Source organism: Argentina anserina, chromosome 3, assembly GCF_933775445.1.
Source record: "Argentina anserina chromosome 3, drPotAnse1.1, whole genome shotgun sequence".
Lineage (NCBI taxonomy): Eukaryota > Viridiplantae > Streptophyta > Magnoliopsida > Rosales > Rosaceae > Argentina > Argentina anserina.
The window spans coordinates 74,219-92,473 of record NC_065874.1 but is presented as its reverse complement, the minus strand read 5'-3'; the positions used below and the strand labels follow the sequence as shown (position 1 = coordinate 92,473).

At 38.3% G+C, this 18,255-nt stretch overlaps 5 protein-coding genes across 7 annotated transcripts; 2 read left to right on the top strand and 3 right to left on the bottom strand.

The window, feature by feature from the left end:
* Nucleotides 1–343: 343 nt before the first annotated feature.
* On the bottom strand, nt 344–3,168 carry LOC126787724 (protein phosphatase 1 regulatory inhibitor subunit PPP1R8 homolog). Of its 2 annotated transcripts, XR_007671260.1 has the most exons (3): nt 2,785–3,168; nt 1,494–2,565; nt 344–359 (listed from the first exon to the last, which is right to left on the bottom strand). XR_007671260.1 is itself a non-coding variant. In XM_050513624.1 (2 exons), the coding sequence occupies exons 1-2, from the start codon at nt 3,105–3,107 to the stop codon at nt 1,758–1,760; spliced, it is 1,131 nt and encodes a 376-aa protein (XP_050369581.1). In that variant the 5' UTR covers nt 3,108–3,168; the 3' UTR covers nt 1,439–1,757. The 2 variants fall into 2 exon arrangements, 1 of the variants encoding a protein (XP_050369581.1); XM_050513624.1 differs by lacking the exon at nt 344–359 and having other exon boundaries at nt 1,439–2,565.
* Nucleotides 3,169–3,220: 52 nt separating this feature from the next.
* LOC126786553 (DNA-directed RNA polymerases IV and V subunit 4-like) lies at nt 3,221–6,055 on the top strand. 2 transcript variants are annotated; one of them, XM_050512401.1, is made up of 10 exons: nt 3,229–3,396; nt 3,468–3,542; nt 3,622–3,645; nt 3,776–3,847; nt 3,945–4,056; nt 4,155–4,232; nt 4,368–4,401; nt 4,480–4,548; nt 5,673–5,767; nt 5,869–6,055. In XM_050512401.1, exons 1-9 carry the CDS (start codon nt 3,339–3,341, stop codon nt 5,745–5,747), a joined length of 597 nt encoding a protein of 198 aa, XP_050368358.1. In that variant the 5' UTR covers nt 3,229–3,338; the 3' UTR covers nt 5,748–5,767; nt 5,869–6,055. The 2 variants fall into 2 exon arrangements, with proteins under 2 accessions (XP_050368360.1, XP_050368358.1); XM_050512403.1 differs by lacking the exon at nt 3,622–3,645 and having other exon boundaries at nt 3,221–3,396.
* A 244-nt stretch (nt 6,056–6,299) lies between these two features.
* LOC126786552 (uncharacterized protein At4g26485-like) lies at nt 6,300–7,544 on the top strand. Its single transcript, XM_050512400.1, has 3 exons — nt 6,300–6,739; nt 6,838–7,036; nt 7,121–7,544. Exons 1-3 carry the CDS (start codon nt 6,523–6,525, stop codon nt 7,398–7,400), a joined length of 696 nt encoding a protein of 231 aa, XP_050368357.1. The 5' UTR covers nt 6,300–6,522; the 3' UTR covers nt 7,401–7,544.
* Nucleotides 7,545–9,309: 1,765 nt separating this feature from the next.
* Nucleotides 9,310–12,318, bottom strand: LOC126786602 (glucan endo-1,3-beta-glucosidase 5). Its single transcript, XM_050512459.1, has 2 exons — nt 11,862–12,318; nt 9,310–10,475 (listed from the first exon to the last, which is right to left on the bottom strand). The coding sequence occupies exons 1-2, from the start codon at nt 12,251–12,253 to the stop codon at nt 9,365–9,367; spliced, it is 1,503 nt and encodes a 500-aa protein (XP_050368416.1). The 5' UTR covers nt 12,254–12,318; the 3' UTR covers nt 9,310–9,364.
* A 3,570-nt stretch (nt 12,319–15,888) lies between these two features.
* LOC126786621 (ATP-dependent 6-phosphofructokinase 2) lies at nt 15,889–18,108 on the bottom strand. Its single transcript, XM_050512497.1, has 2 exons — nt 17,408–18,108; nt 15,889–16,892 (listed from the first exon to the last, which is right to left on the bottom strand). Exons 1-2 carry the CDS (start codon nt 18,035–18,037, stop codon nt 16,071–16,073), a joined length of 1,452 nt encoding a protein of 483 aa, XP_050368454.1. The 5' UTR covers nt 18,038–18,108; the 3' UTR covers nt 15,889–16,070.
* Nucleotides 18,109–18,255: the final 147 nt, after the last annotated feature.

Genomic DNA, 18,255 nt, shown 5'->3' with positions numbered 1-18,255 from the left:
ACTCTTGACTCTTGATTGATTATCGACCTAAATTGGAGACACTCATGCCCCACCCAGTCCCTTCAATCCCTTCAGTGTTGAAACATGATCCACCGGCTTACGCACTCTAAGCCAAGCTTGATTTGATCCCTGATTAACTTGCTTACAGCTACCTTAATTGATCCAAGTATATTATTATTACGATGATCAGCTGGTCTAACATGATATCATCAACTAATGTTTGATTCAAGTACATTGACACACTTTCCAGTCTCTTATTTATCTGATCCGATTTCGTTATCATTGTCCATTACCAAAGCTTAGTCTGTGCAAGAGGCCAACACAATGTGCCCTTTCATACTCTTCCTGTTGTCAGGTACCTACACAATTATGCATCAACAAATGATCATTCCAAATTGTGGACGTGCGTATTATGGGCCTTTATCGTTTCTTGCTTCGACACTTTCTAATGGTATTACAATTACCTCACCGCAACCACAAAGTTCCCAAACCCAGCAACTTTTTCCCTCTATAAGGTCTTCCCTACTCTTCTCTATTAGGAGCGGATGCATACATGACTGTTCAAATGCAAACCCATATATAGCATATAAACTATTGATCATAACAAGAAACATGATTAAACTCTAAATGAAGAAAGCTACTACATATTAATATCTTCTATTTCACTGCTGCAAACAGACTGTATAATGTCAACTTCATTTCACAGTTGCATCTGCATGTGCAGATCATGTAAAATCATAGCCTCAGGTTTACTTGCTATATGGGACTAGTCATTCTCTACTCTATCACAATGGCCCTAGCTAGTACTGAATTCTCCAAAAAGCAAGGATCTTCCAAATTTTGGCAATCAGGTTCAGTTGGGTACACCACAATACCACATTGTCCATGCCTCATTCCACAATAGGGACACACTGCTTGATTGCACTTGCAGTCTGCAGGGTCATATTACACATATCTCCTTTGACGTATATGCCTCTACCAGATTCTCCTTCTATTAGTACCATCTCACTTTTGACGAATTCTTATTTCTCATATATTTAAGTCTACACTAGACTACATGCTTGTGTTCTGAGTCTGTGTGTGTGTGGTGTGCGGTGTGTGTGTATTGTTAGAGCCCTATAACAACATACATACATGAAACATCTCCTACTGTCAGGAATTTTTGTGGTTTCCAATATAATTTCACGAGTTGCACATCTAAATTTTTATAACCTATTCAAAATGCCAACCTATCTCTTTTCCACACACATCGATTCTGCCTTCATGTATGTTCTAGTACCTGGTTTCGACAACACCAAATATGCTAAAGATGTTCAACAATCCATAGTTTGACATGCATATAGAGCGAGATACTGCATCATACTACAAAGACCCCTTTGCAATATCATTATCAAGAAAAGAAAAAAAGAACAAAAAATAAGCATCTCACACCAAACTCGCACCACCATAAACACATCATGTCAGATTTGAAAATGAGTTAATGAATGACATACCTGGCAGCATCAAATACAGCCTTTCCATCCCGTCCATGGTTATACAGTTTCAAATCCACAATCTCAGACACTAACTGGCTTGGAAATTATGACTCAGAGATGTGCCAATACAAAGAAATTTGTTGATGAATTACAACAAAAATCCCATCCACAGGGGAAGCAAGACCGTACAAATTTCATGGGTTGCAGCTATCCAACCTCCAAACCATTCTCGAAACCAGGAAGAGGAGAATAAAACAATCCATCTATGAGTTCTTGCTTCAGTCAGTCTCCAAATAAATCATCATAGTCATCATCAACATGGCCCGAGTTAATTCCTTTGTTTGCATTTGATGGCTTTTCATCAGAGTCTTTACTCGGAGAGGCGGTAATTGAAGGATAAGCCCAGGAAGTGCCCAATTTTCCTGAATGAAATTCTCCATAAAGGTCATCATATATCCCATCTTTTGGAGCAGATTTGACTCTATTTAAGACCTGTTGTAATTTTTCAGTCATCCCTTTTTGGTTAGTATTCGCTTCATTGGCAGATGATTGCTCCTTCCCTTTGGGTATTACTGTAGACTGCACAAGGGATCCATATTTTCCAACAAGACTTTGCCCTTCTTTAACACCTATTGGACCAGGTTCTGTGTCTACATCCACACCATCTGATATACCAACAATTTGAACCAACTCTCCCCCAACTTGATCCCTGAACGATACTCTTGCCTTCTTAGGTCTCTTAGAGGCTCTCTCCAGCCGCTGGGTGCCACCATTTTTGTTTGCTGAGTTAGCTGACTCATCGGGTCTAGGCAGTTTGCTCAACTTGGTCAGACCATACCGATTAAAAAGTGTATTATAAGCGACAACAGCTTCTTCATCAGATGGGTCAGGCGGTGGTGGCAGGTCAAGCTCGGAAGGCAGTGGAGGACGATGAAAAAGAGCTGCATCATTCTTTCTCAAGACATAAACTCTAGTAGATGCAGCAAACCGCAAAGACTGCCCCACTTCAAGCTCAACAGGGGTATCCTTAGTGACGCGTTCATTTGCAACAAAAGTACCGTGCGCAGAACCCAAATCAATTACATATATGCTGTGGGAAAGAAACAAGCTAGTAAATGACATGAAACCAGACTAAATGCAGGAAATATCAGGAAACATAGATGATGAATGGAATCATAGATGTTAAATGCGCTTGGTTTGTAAGACTCAATCAGGACTTGTGTAAAAGAGACCACTATTCAAGTGAACAAGCAATCGGGGATTCCATTGAAAGAGAGTAAAAGAGGGGGGGGGGTGAGAAAGTGAAGACCTTCCGTTCTTGTGAGGAACAAGAGCAGCATGCTGGCGGGAAACAGACTGATGATCGAGCACATGATCACAGGTAAGAGACTGGCGGCCGAAGATGTTGCGGCGCTTATCGAGAGGGATGCGGTCAAGAAGCTGGCCGTCCTTGAAGACTTGAAGAAAATAAACACCGGGGCGGGGCTCCATTGCCCACTCCGGGGGCAGCCAGGACGAGTGACCCTCCCCAATCTGCCCCGCGGGGATAGGGATAGGGATAGGGACAGGGGCACTGGCGGCATTCACTGAGAAGGGTTCCAAGGACTGTGCTTTCCTAAATCTTCCGTACATGATGGCCGATGGGATGCAATTCAGCCTCGGTTAATGAGATTCAAGCAATTAACTTTGGTATCGGAAGAGCCCTCTCTCGATCATAACTGGCCGCACGCACAAGGCCCTCCGGAGCCTCCCTCTCCTTTTACTTAATTAATGGTCCGAAAAGACACGATTGCCCCTTGCTTCCAGGGCATAATAATAATAAGGTTTGCTCTGGGCAAACGAGATCCCCAGGAGTGAGCGGCCATGTCCGACAAAGGTGGAAAGGGGTTTACTCCTGGAGTCAAGTCTTCACTCAAAGATGGTCTCGATCTGCTTCTTCCCTTCCATTGTTGTATTTTCTCAATCAAGTCATGACTCTCTATCTCTCTGCAGCTTCTGCGAAAGGCGGCAAGGACGACGGCTCAGCCAAGTCCAAGAAGACGAGAAATGTTCAATTTGCCTCTCAAGGTTAGTTGACTTTCTTCCCATCAGCTTCCCTCTAATGCTTGTGCTTGTTATCATTCTTGTTCCATTTTCAATGTTTCAGCTTCACCTGCTGCTTCCGCCAAAGGTTGGATTTTTTCTCTATTTTCATTTTCATTCTACTCACATCTGCATTCATCTACTTCTTCTTCTTCTTTGTTGTGGGTCTGACATTTTCATCTTCCATATGTTGTGATATTGAATAACATTTTCATCAGCTAAGGGGGGAAAAACCGATGGTGCTGCTGGAAAGAAAGAGCAAGAACCCCTGCAGCTCAAAGTTGAGGCTGGTAAACCATTCACCTTGCCACATTAGCATTTGCTTTGGTTTTGAATCAAATCGGAAATCTTTTATCAGTTGTAGGATATGATCATATTTTCATGTAGAACTGCCGAAGGGTGCAATATGTCTGATGGATTGTGAGGCTGCGGATGTCTTGCAAGGAATCCAGGATCAGATGGTCATATTGTCCAAAGATCCTACCATTAAACTTCCTGTGTAAGAATCACTTACTTAACAGTGTAACTAACTGGTAGTTTATCGCAGTCATAGTTCTCTTGTGCGCTTATTAAATATGCTCAATTGTTTGGTTTCAGATCATTCGATAGAGGACTGCAGTACACCAAAAAGAACATCCACTATACTGATCCCGACTCTGTCAGACAAGTTCTTGAGTATCCTTGATTTGTTCCTTTAAATTTTGTTGCGTGTTAATTGTGCATATTGTGTGCTTCAATATGCTTGTTTTCTTCCTGGAGTCTCTAGACATATACATTTCACTGCTGTTGAACTCTTAACTGGTACAATAGGAATCTCAAAACATATGGTGTCACTGATGGCGAGGTTACATCTCAACCTTATTAGTTGTATTTGTCCTTATATTTAAGCATTGATCTCGACTGTAATTCATTTCTTCTGCAGATATGTGTGATTGCCAATGTATATCCAGAAACTGCTGATGAAGTTTTCGCTCTACTCCCATCCTTGAAGGTAAATTACGTTTAATTTTGTTGTTTTTCAGTTACTACTAATCTGTTGACCTTTGTACGAATTTGGGATGTTGACCGAATTTGGTACTTGACTGACCTCCTACTTAGGAGATGTGTAATGTATCAAGAATCTTCTTCTTTTTCGTCAAAAATTTACTCATGCTCGTTTAAGATGAAATTAGCATAACTGGTATTTCTTGCAAGTTCATAACTTTCAGTCTATTATAGCAAGGTTAATGTTCCCTGATTGATGGGTATATTGTACAAACACCTTTTGCGATATTGGAGGGCCAGATTGTGTACATTTATCTGTAGCAGTATGAGTTGCTTTGCTGATAATTCAGACGTAGCTATTCACTTGAATCAACTGTGGTGGACTACTTTGTTTACAGAGCGTAGACTTGATTTGCCCTTTTCTTCGTGACGAAGTATATAATATAATATGCAAGTTTACAAGTAAAGTTGATGTTTCCTTTGTAGCCTCATGCAATGAATATAGAGCCAATTACTTGTTCTGCTGGTCTTTTGTTTCTTTTTTCTGTTATCAACTGTATTATTCTTCCTAGGAATAAAATTTATTACAAAACTAGAGCACTATTATTATTCCTTTAATTGATCTTTTGTTGAATACTGTTTGTGGTGCTAGAGGAAAGTTTCCTGAGTCTGATGAGTATTTGCCTTTCTTGTGCTGATTTGTTGTGATACAATGTCTCAATTAAACATTTTCTTGTCTCTTGAACTCTCCTAAACTTTCCATTCTACTAAATACTAAGTTACTAACCAATGTGTTGCTATATTAAGAGACAAATTCTATAAAAATCTATGTTGGTATCATTTCTATGCAAGCATTCTGCTTGGAGCTCTGTATTATAATATTTCGAATTTCAGTTCCCTATGGAATTGTTAGGTTACTGAATTCTACTCATCAGCATTATGCCTACTGATTTTATTTTTTTTTTGAGTAATGCTTACAAATTCTGCTCATTTGTTGGCATTTCACCAAAGCAAAGCATTCTATTTGCTTGAAGTCTAAAGCATTCTGCAGCCATCACTATACCCTTGAATACTTATCTTGATTACAACACTGAAAGAAGCTGTTAATGTTTGATTATTCATTGCTTGCAGGCTAGGAGAATTATGCTCGATGACCCCGTCAGTGATGTTTTGAGTGAGCTAGCTAAGCTTAAAAAGAAGGAATAGTGTCATGATTTCTGTAATAGGTTGGGATCGCTGCTAAGCAATTAATTTCCGCTGTAATTGAGCTTATATGGCTGTTTCATATTCAGCATGATTAATAGAGTATTCTGGTGATACAATGCAGGCTTCTAGATGCCATCGGAGCACTAATATGATGGATCCTGCTTTGTGGATTTTCCGGGGTAGACAGGCAGCATGACCTACTTATGTTTTTGTTTAAGTTTTCTTAGAGGACCTTCAAACTTTATGACCTTAGACAGTGGCGAGTTTTATGATTGTAAATAAGTTTGTTGTTCGATTGGTTCCGAGTAGCGAGTAGTTGGCTTAACAATATGCAGTTTAGCGGACGATATGTGACTCCGATATCAAGCAGATCAGTATAAACCATAACATGGTACCTTCATTCCTGGTACAAATCTTCAGAAATCTTCAGAACTGGAAGAAAAATTGAAGAGAAATGGTTTTCGAAATTGGGAAATGAAAGTCCAAACGTATTTTACGGAGAAAGCAAAGCCTTTATTAGGCCATAATTGACAGTCAACCCTGTACTGGAGACTGTGGAGAGTGAGTTACTTTTATCAGAGAAAATAAAAGGTCGGACGGGAAGGGGATAAAAAAGGGTCCTCCTAGAAGGTGTAAAGTTCTAGCGTAAAGGATGTATTTTATTCTGATTTCTGAACCAAGCATTTATTTTTGGGTCGCGATGCTCAGTGCTCGACTGCTCGCTTTGTTTTAGTTAGAAAATCGGTGGACTGGTTGGAAAATCAACAGAAACAGAATGGGAAAAAAGGAGGAAGAAGATGAATACCCTGAAGAAAGGGAAACAGATGATGATGAATCGTCAGAGGAAGAATCGGAAGAGCGATGGAGAAAGCACTACTCATCCAGGCATAGGATATTGTTGGTCGGAGAAGGAGACTTCTCTTTCGCTCTTTCTCTAGCCACCCACTTTGGATCAGCGCGCAACATGGTCGCCACCTCTCTCGATTCCCAAGGTCCCAAATTTCAGTTCCAGCTTGCCTTTTATGTTCCTTAGTTGTATCGTAGATAACAAATACCAACTCAATACTATTGGCTATGATCTGAACTGCAGAGAAGATGTATAGCAAGTACAATAATGCAATTACAAATGTGAGGGAGCTTGAAGAAAAGGGTTGTTTGGTGCTGTACGGGGTGGACGCCAAGACCATGAGTCAACACTTCTTCCTCTCCACCCAGAGGTTTGACAGAATTGTCTACAACTTCCCTCATGTTGGCTTTCTCTTCCGGGAAGAAAGCCACTGCCAGATCCAGTAAATACTTGTCTGCTCTCTAATTTGTACCGTAAAGAACTATATGTATTACCTTTTGATGATCAATGAATATGTGTCCAACAGGTTGAACAAGAGATTGGTGAAGGGTTTTCTCAGGAATGCTAAACTTCTTTTGAAAAAACAGGGAGGGGAGATTCATATATCTCACAAAGAAGGCCATCCTTACGACAAATGGGACTTAGTGAAGAAAGCAGACAAGATAGGAGGACTGAAACTAAACCAATCTGTGCCCTTCTGCAAGGATGACTATCCTGGATATGACAACAAGAGAGCCCATGGCACCCTTCCTGATGCCTCTTTCCACCTTGGTGATTGCACTACTTACATGTTTACCCTTGCTTAATCTTTGTCTCGACCGCTTACTATGTTATAAGTTTCACTATCCTTCGCCCAAATCAACCATCTTTATTATAGTTTGAATTCGACGAGGCTGCTAATTTTCTTGCTTCCTACGCAAGGCGTGTGAAATTCGACGTGTAGTTCATCTTGATCTGCTTCCGGTGGTCAGGGCCATGTTCTAAACCCTATATATATATATATATATATATATATATATATATATATATATATATATATATATATATATATATATATATATATATATATAGTCTATCCAGAGTGAAGGTTCACTCTGAAGTTTCAGAGTGAAGTTCCAATTTTGGCACATTTTTCGGTCAAATTTTTTCAGTATAAGTGATTCAATATTTAGGTATGCTATTCAAGATCATCTATACAAAATTTCATCTAATTCGGAATCGTTAAGGTATTGGAATTAGATTAAATTAATGAATGAATTAAAACTGTTCAACGTGAACCGTTCGTGTAAATCTCAATTTTGAAAGCTCAAATTATTGTCAAATTGGATGAAACTTTATAGAGATGATCTTGAATAGCATATCTAAATATTGAATCACTTATGGTGAAAAAATGTGACCGAAAAGTGTGCTAAAATTGGAACTTCACTCTGAACTTCAGAGTGAACCTTCACTCTGGATAGGGACTGTATATATATATATATATATATATATATATATATATATATATATATGTGCACACACGGTTCATATCCAGAGTGTCACTCTGAAATTACAGGGTGACGTTCCAATTTTAGCACTTTTCGGTCAAATTTTTTCATCACATGTAATTCAATATTTAGGTATGTTATTCAAGATCATCTTTGCAAATTTTCATCCAATTCGGTTATCGTTAAGGTATTGAAATTAGATTAAATCAATGAACAAATTAAATCTGTTCAATGTAAACCGTTCATGTAAATCTCAATTTTAAAAGCTCAAACCATTGTCAAATTGAATGAAACTTTGCAGAGATGATATTGAATAACATACCTAAATATTAAATCACTTGTGATGAAAAAATTTGACCGAAAAGTATACTAAAATTGAAACTTCACTCTGTAATTTCATAATGAAGATTAATTATATATATATATATAGCCCTTCCACTAAGCCATTAAGAGATCCTTTTTTTTGGGTTTAAAAAATGGATAACTCATTCACTAACTTTTGGATTATATTTTCACATCTTCACCGTTCAACTTTTAGAGTCTAATGTATAGATCACCTCTGTAAAATTTCAGCCAAAATGGTGATCGTTAAAATATCAAACTTGGTAAAAACAATGGACACACCAACTCTGTCAAACAGGAACCATTCATGTTTATAAGTTTAAATTCCAATTTTGAATACCTTAAACGCCTCTATTTTAGTTGAAATTTTACAGAGATGATCTATACATTAGACTCTAGAAGTTGAACGGTGGAGATGTGAAAATATAATTGAAAAATTAGTTAAGTGACCTATTCATTTTTTAAACCAAAAAAGGGATCCCTCACTTGAAAAGACCATGTATATATATACACACTAGCTTGTAGTCTCACTAATGGATGGTACCGGAACGTTTAGCTTTTATAAGGAACTTGGCTACTTGGATATTAAACTTTGCTCAATATATGTATAATTGAAGTCCTGGATGATCTGTTGATTTTTCTCAGAGGAGTTGGGGCATTTAGACAATGTGTGGTTGTGTGGCAATAAGCCAATAAGTGGCATCATTACGCTGTAACTTTCAATTACTAAAACTTGCTTGAGTTTTGATTATTCCATCAATAGATTTAGAAACACTACGTGCATTCAGAAAATTCAAAATTAATATGTATACATTCTACCGAGTACACTCTACCTACACTAATTATCTAGGCCACTAGTACGTATATCATCTCCTATGAAGCTTATCACAAAATAGTAGTTTTAGAAGACGGCACTTTTGGAAAAACACTGTAGAGGAGACTCATGTCACAAAAATCCAAACCCTCCATGAAATAAGAATCCAAATCCAAACAATGGCTGAACTGTGTTGCAGATGAGAAATGGAAGTAGAACTAGACGTAGTAACGCCCACAAGAAACCTGCACTCACCCATCGAAGGGTCTAGAAAAGTGACCATACCAAGCCCATCAAAATCACAGCTTTGCTCATTCTGCATTTGGACCTGATAGTAACTGTTGAAAGCGTATGAGATATTTCCCTTTGCACCAATACCGTTACATGATCCCCCATAGCTGAGTGTGGTGCAATCTGCAACACTACAAGCAAGTTTCATGTGACTTTCTACACCAGACAAATCCCTTGCTGGGTCTGCCACGCACCACCTAGACGGTAGATACTCAACATTCCTTGCATTTATCAATTGGCTGCTGCCTAAACCAAGGTTCAACGGATACTTAGCCTGGCCATCAAAGGAAAAAATTCCCCAGTGCCTTTCAAAGGTGCCCGGAAGTGTGCTCTTTGCCCCTTCATCAAGCAGACCAAAAAGGTATACATCCATCGGAGGGCCGCCTGGCCTTAAAGGAGTGCCTTTATTACTTAAAACATGCTTTATCAGGCCTTGGTTGAATATCTTTGCAGCAGTGAGATTTGCACTGGTGGCTCCATCTGTCGGCCAGCCCACCTCCCCAATAACAATAGGCATCTGACCATAACCCAGTTTGCTCAGGGCCGCAACCAGCGTGTCAAAATTTCCATCAAATGCATTGTTGTATACAGCGGACCCATCTGTGACAGAATGGCTAGTCCCCTCAAAGAACGCATATTCTTGAGGGAAATCTGAGCTTCCATAGAGACTTAGGAATGGGTAGATATTGACTACAAAAGGAGAACCATTTGAGTTGAGAAACGAAACAAGCTGAGTCATAATTTCTGTTAGTTCTGGTCGAAATGCCCCTTCAGAAGGAAGTGCAGCCTCATAGGCGTCAGCGTTACAGGGTACCACTAACTTCACATAACTTGCAAGGTTCACTTTCGCCAAGGACTGTTGTAGATTGAGCAGTGCAGGCATGACATAAGACAGATATTGACCTGAGTAACTTGTAAGGAATGGTTCATTTCCAACTGCAACATACCTGCCATCATAAACCAAGAACTAAATTACAGAGGTTGGGATGTGTACCAAAAAGTCTAACACAGATAGTTATGTCTTACCAGCAAAATGGAAGTCTACTATTAGCAGAAGAGAAACTTCTCATACAAGAGTTAGGAAGAGATAAACTTGTGTGAGAGATGTCCACATGGATCTGTTAGGCTCCCTGACAGTGAAATCTTCCTATGTGGTTTTATATCCTAGTGTGACTAGTGAATAGCATAGTGCTCCACTGAAAAAGCTACTTGGGGTGTAGACATAGAAACTTGAACAATCACTGCACTTACTGAAGGAGGCGTTATGTTAAGTTTTACTTTGGGTGCAAATATAGAAACTCAAACAATCAAAACACTTAACGAAGTTACCCTGACGCCTTTCTTAACTTTTACTTTGGGATGCAGATATAGAAACTAATACCTCACTACATTTCATGAAGTTACCCTGAGAAATTATCTTAACTAGACCGTTGAAGGTGGATTAAACTCCAATACCTTGACATTATTGATGTCAGTTTTCACTAGGAGGTTGCAATTAATAAAGAATAGAAGGGAAGTCTGGTTCAGCATAAACAGCATAATGACTGAACCAGATACTAGAGCTTTCTTAGACAAAAGACCTGCGTTGCCAAAAGTAGGGTAATACCAGCTGACTATCAGACATTCAAATTGAGATGTAAGATACCAATAGGACTTGCTAAAAACACGTCAAGACTGCACTACCAAGTCACTTTACTTTTGATGGATATAAACATAATCTTATAAATGCATTTGGAAACACAAGCTCAAAAGGGTTTCCAACCTGGAACATAAGTATCAAATGATTAACAAGTATATGAAATATTTCTTATTGATATATTGCTCCTAGTTCTTTTGTGAGTTTTTTCTTCCATCTAGAATATCGTCTATAAATACTAGAAGTCTAGCCAGAATCCTAAAGACTTTTAATTCTACTTCATTACTACGCAGTTGGTACTTAGTAACGTTGGCTTCTTCAGAATTGTGGTGGACTCAATTGTAAATCAGATTTATTCCTTAACAGTAAAAGATCAGAAAAATATTGTCTGTAAGCTTCCCCTCATATGTAAGCACACAGAGATCAATCCGGCTAATTTTCACTTGATCACATTGGGAAGTGAAACATGGCATTATAGCAGCACCACAAATTGCAGTTTTACAGTAAGTTATCAGCAACAAAATTAAATAAAATGTCTCTACCTAGAAAGAGGGACATACAAACCTAGAAGAGGAAAAAAAAAACATGCAAGCCCAGAAGAGGGAAAAAAATGACATGGTTAACGGAAAGAAGAATAAGGAAGATGAAATAATCAAAGAAAAGATGGAAGTTGGAATAAGGGGAGGTAGAGAGGGACCTAATATCGACGCCATTTTTAACGACGTATCTAGAGACATTGCGGCGGACCCACAAATCAGAGGCGTCAGTGGAAGAGCTGAAACCGGCCAACATGTCATTGGGAATTCCGACCATGACCTGAATCTTAGAGCCCATGAGAGCCTCAAGGCAATCTGGGTCTGCATCAAAAAGCTTAACTTTGGATATCTTGTTGGCTTGCAAGAGATCTACGACAGTGGAAGGTTTGAGCTTGTGGAAAGACAAGATCCCCCAGTTCACTCCAATGGCTGCTTCTGCCCCCCTTGGACATGTCAAGCACCAAATCACTACTAAGCAAACTAGCCTTGTTGCTCGTCCTCCTGCTGACATCTTTATCGCAGCCCTGATGCCCCGACAAGCAGGTTCATTCATTCATATATTAACCGCTCAACTCAAGTCGGTGATCAGTACCAAATAAGAAGGAAGAAGAAGAAGAAGAATAAGAAGAAAGAAGAAGAAAGTAGAAGCAGCTCCTATATACCACTTATGTATGAGAATAGAGAATTACTTGCGTATCCTCCCAGCCGATGTCCCACAGCGGGAAGTTTCGGGAATTTCAATTTGTTGGTGCCAATATAGGTGTCATCTCCTAACCCCCAAACTAAGCTTGGAAAATGACGTGCCCATTTTTACATATGTTTTTTCCACCATAGCTATCTGCCATATGAACTCGCTCTTGTTCTGTTGTTCAATATGAACATTGTAAACAGCCCTCAATCTCAAGCAATATCCAAACGACATCTGCTAACGGGACATGTTCCTTTTTCAAGTTTTGTCTAGCTAGCCGACTTCCACCCGAATATCTCTGTACATGCAGATGCAGCCCACAACCTTTTCTACTGGTCGTTAAAAATAGGCATGGAATATAGATCGATGCAGCATATATTTTTATTTGTTCACTTTACTGGCCGACATTCAAATCAAAAACGGATGTAAAGAGTAAAGACTATGGTCCGGCGGGCCAGCCCAGACGAACACCACCTTATTCTTCAGAAAAGCTCGATTATACACAAGAATTTAGCATGTAAAGACTTACTGCCTTATTAAATCATCACCAGAATTATGATGGTGTCATTAATTTGCAGATAATGCTTACAATGACCGGTATGAAGTTTGGGTTCACGCACAACTCTGCAAATCATTACATTTATGATCATTTATCTAGTGATGAGTATTGGATATTTGGTTGATAGATGTTCCTCTAGTCACTAAGATTTTGTCTCCTACAAAATCATGCAAATACAAAATATTATTAATAAATAATATTAGTAATTATTAAGTCAAAATCATTAGAAAATAACATAATATGAATTTTTTTATCAACGAGGCTTACAATTAACACTTGAATGATAAATGTTTAAGGTTGAGGCGTGTAAATACTGACCTTAAGAGTAGATTTCGCCCCTCATAGACAATGTCTCGGTGCAGCAGGTTTATGACGTCTACCCTCCAGGGTACAACAACTGTTGATCCTTATAAGCGTACACTCACATACTTGGATTCTAGAACTACTTGGTTTTTCCTTTGGCATGATAAGTATATATGAAATAAAAGAGATGTCAAGATTATATAGGCATGCAAGGTTGTAATTCATAAAGATAAAAAAGAAGTTATAAATAAATGAATGCTTTTAACCCCATATATATTATGACATGATAAATATAAATAAATATAATTAATTTATTAGCTTGTAACACCCATTGAATGTTTTAGAAATAAAACGGATATTCAACTTTATAATTTAAGATAACTCAAAATAATATTGTATTTTTAAATTCTATAAAAATTCCAATAACCCCGTACAATTTTCAAAATAAATGCAATAGGTATATAAGGATTACCAAAGGAAAATGAGAATTCAATGCATATGTATTGGAGTCTTTTGGACTATGAAGCAGTCATATGATAGATAATCATTACCCACATAAATCAGGTGAAAATTAAATTTTATATGATTTAAAACTTCTTCATGTGAGTAAGAGAACAACCATCCACATTGAACCTCAACCAAGCGTCATCCGCCATTTGGCGCGTTAAGGTCATGCGCCCTATCTAAATATTCATGAATGCTCTAGAGAGAATGCATTGGCTTTCATAAGAAGCAGCCTCACTTCCACACTCATATAGGTGAGTCCATCAAGTGTGCACTAGAATCAGACACACCACCGAATCACAAGGGTTATGGCACTCATTAAGAACAAAGTTCATCCTTATCGTTCAAGTTAAAGCACTAACTTTATATCATAGGGATAGACTCTTAATTTTAGTTTGATAGTGTACCGTTGATCAACAAGTGTCTTATTTTTACCCATATGAACCTACTTCATGGGATCTCCAATCACATAGGTTGGGTTACCATCACTATTGACCTTTTATTTTAAATGCATAAATCTCATCCTCCTCAATATATTAACCACTAGCTTTTGGCGTTTAACCTAGTGGCTAGCTATTAGAGTATTATCCAAAATTTACTCTAACTCACAAATATTTTTGTATAATACAATAATAGGCAACATCATTGGATATTTAATTATTTAATTATATTAGACTATATAAGCCCATTTTCCTTCCTTTATTTCCTTGACCCCCACAATTTTTGTGTTTGAGTGAATTCGAACGAGTCTTGCTCTCATGTAAGCAAACATGATAATATCAAGCCATGCCACATATATATCTAGACAATGAATCTCATCATGTATTTTTATCACCCTCACATTCATTGCCATCAAATGACATACACATATATCGATTTTGAAGCAACAATTATCGAAATGCAACAATTTTCCAAAAGGACATTAAATTTGAGGAACGAATTTCTGAAGACATCAACCGTAAGGACATTAAAAGTTTAAAACCGAGGCATCAAATTACTGAAGGCAACTTGTCAATAGAATATTGACCAATTAATTTATGAATATGGTATTCACCATAATGTTTTCTTTAGGCAACCATGGCAACATCCTTATTGAGAGGCAACCGAAGAAATAATGATACAGACCCTTTTTCCTTTTACGTTATAACAATTAGTATAAGAGTATCTCCAATAGCTCCTCTAAAACCCAAATAATCTATATTATAGAGGAAAAACATCAATTTTTAGCTCCAACAGCTCCTCTAAACCGTCCGCTATATTAGAGAAAGTGGAAAAAGAGGTAAACAAAATCTCTATATTTTGTAGAATTTTCAAAATCTGTATAATTTTGAAAACAATCTCTATCCTAAAAAATATCCAAAAAAATAAGGAATGATTTATCACTCATTTTTTTGTCTTAGTATAAATTATGGCATTATAAGGTTCAATTTGATTTCATTTAATTATACACATTTGCATTTAATTTTAGACAATAGAATATAGGAGCTGTTGGAGTTAAGGTTTTTTTTAAAGAGATTTAGTTGTTTTATCCTCTATAATAGAAAATTTTAAGATGAGTTGTTGAAAATCCTCTAATGGTTAACATTTTTAGGAAATAACACATAAATATCTTACTATAATAACATATATTGAAAGGAATTTAAAATATGTATGTAAGAGACTTATCTTTATAATATATACACTTTTCGATCACAATATACACCGAGTCTACTCTTAAGATTATTGGATATTTGGTTGATAAATGTTCCTCTAGCCAGCAAGATTTTGTCTCCTACAAAATCATGCAAATACATAATATTATTAACAAATAATATTAGTAATTATTAATTCAAAATCATTAGAAAATAACATAACACTTGAATGAATTAACACTTGAATGAAGTACACTCACATACTCGGATCCTAACATACTCGGATCCTAAAACTAATTGGTTCTTCTTTGGCATGATAAGTATATATGAAATGAAGATATCAAGAGTATATAGAATTATAGAAATAGAAGTTTGTAACTCATAAAAATAAAATAGAAGTTACAAAGAAGTAAATGCTATAACTCCCATATATTATGAACTTGATAAATATAAATAAATATAATTAATGTATTAACTTGTAACACTCGCGGTATGCTTTAGAATTTAGAAATAAAACAGATTCAACTTCAAAATTTAAGATTACTCAAAATAATATTGTATTTTAAAATTCTATAAAAATTTAAATACAAATTACGATATCGATCCATGAGTCGAAGACTCAAAGCTAGAGATGAGAAAATACGGAATTGAAATCCTCTGGCCATGATCCAATTACTGGGATCAGTCAAGTCCTGCAGAAATCGGGCTGATTGCTGACAGATCTCACCCACGCCCATTTGTGGTCTTTTGTGTTGACCTCATTCTTAGCCTTTGCCACCTCTTCAAGAGGAATGTAAGCATAGTTGCCATTGATGGGGCCAGGGACGAATCCAGTGTGACCAGCCATCACTCCATGAACAGCTGAATGGGCAAGAAGCGTACAGTACAAGTTATCTGTAGCATTTGCAGGAACAGCGCGGATCATGTATGTAGGGTCTATGTACTTAACCATGAAGAGCTCGTTCGGGTGATCCCTGCTCCACCAATTATTGAGCTCCGACTTCAACCATCGGCCAACATCTAAGAACACTGGGTTCCCAGATTCATCCCTCTCCTGTTTCTGAGCCTCGTTCCTTGGAATTATGTCCTGTCCTGCTCCTTCGGCCACTACTAACACTACGTGTCCATTCTCCCTCAGTCGCTGCTCCAGGAACTCAAATAGCCCTCCTTTCCCTTCTAGGTAAAACTCAGTTTCTGGGATTAGGCAGCAGTCCACGTCTCGGCTGCTCAATGTTGCATGTAGAGCAATGTGGCCAGTACTTCGACCCATCAACTTGACCAAGCCTATTCCATTTACTGCACTTTCAGCCTCCACATGAGCTGCATTTATTGCTTGTTGGGCCATTTCTACTGCGGTATGGAACCCGAAAGATCTGTCAATTATGCCAACATCATTGTCAACTGTTTTTGGAATCCCAGTAACCCCAACTTTCAGTTTTCGCCTACAAATCTCATGAAATATCTCAACTGCCCCGCGCATTGCGCCATCTCCACCTATAACATACACCTGCGCGGTGATGGAGAATTTTCATCTAGACTTTCTACAGCAATCCATGCATATATGCATGCAGGTAGATACATTATAACACTGATACCAGTACTAACTTAGCTAAATTAGTTAACAAGTCTAGGCATCACTATACGGTAAAAAAGACCTACCCAGGCTCTGAAATTTTAAATTAGCATCTACTTTAGTAGCACTCCATTTACATTACAATAATTTATGTAAAAGATTGAAGATCATGATATCCATCCATAATTCCATATGTATATACTATATTCTAAAGTTTGACCACTACCTACAATTAATAGCAACAGATGGTTCCATCAAATGATCAAATGGCATGGTACCTTCAAATTTGTTTGTGACAGACGTAGACACGTAGTTCATGTTTATATTGGTGACATACATAATCGGATCAATTAATCTGTAATATGTGATCTACATATAAAATGAAATATGAAAAAAAAACTAATAGGCTAACAAACAGAGGAACAATGATCGGATGGGGAATCTGGTACCTGGGCATAGCCGCGATGTTGGATGGCATCGACAATCTTTTGAAGATGAAAACCACCTCTGGAGGTCTCCAGGGCAGTGCCGCCATTTTTGTGCCAATTGTCTACGAGCTTTGGGTTAAGCTGGATGGGTTCCATAGAATAAAATCCACGATAGCCAGCCTTGATACCAAAAATCTGACGGACTCCGTAGAGGTGCCAGAGGCCAAGAACCAGCTCTCTCACCACCGTGTTCATTCCCGGGCACAGCCCTCCGCATGTCACAATAGCCGCCTTGATGCTCGACGGCTCAAACACGATGCGCTGTCGTGGGCCGGCGCGGTGGTAAGCTGAGGAGGGACGTGCGGAGACGCCAGCGCCGGAGAGGTCGTAGACAATCTGGCGAAGGATGACATCGGATGGTGTTATATAGAAGCCGTCGGAAGGGCGGTAATAGGGATTGAGCTCGAGAGGGTTGTTGTGGGATGGGACTTGTGAAAGATAGTCGGTCAGGTGTGGTAGCTTCAGGAGCTTTACCGGAGATACTGACAAGATCTGCTCAACATCATCATCATCATCATCATCATCATGAACCTCTATTGGATTTATTGAACCAAGTTGCTTATGGTCAGGTTCTGGATGCGGCATGGCCATCGTCTGCTCAATCGATCAAAAGTACTTTACCCCTTCGTTGTTTTTCTTTAGTTTGGCTCGATCACTCACCCAACTGATCTATACTTGCAGACTCTGAACGGATATGTGCATTCAAATATTCAATATCATTTCAAAGTAGAGAGGGCAGCTGTCCAGCTGATCCTCGATCTATCCCTTCTAGAAAGTACTTGGAAGAGGGCAGCTGTCCTGCTGATCCT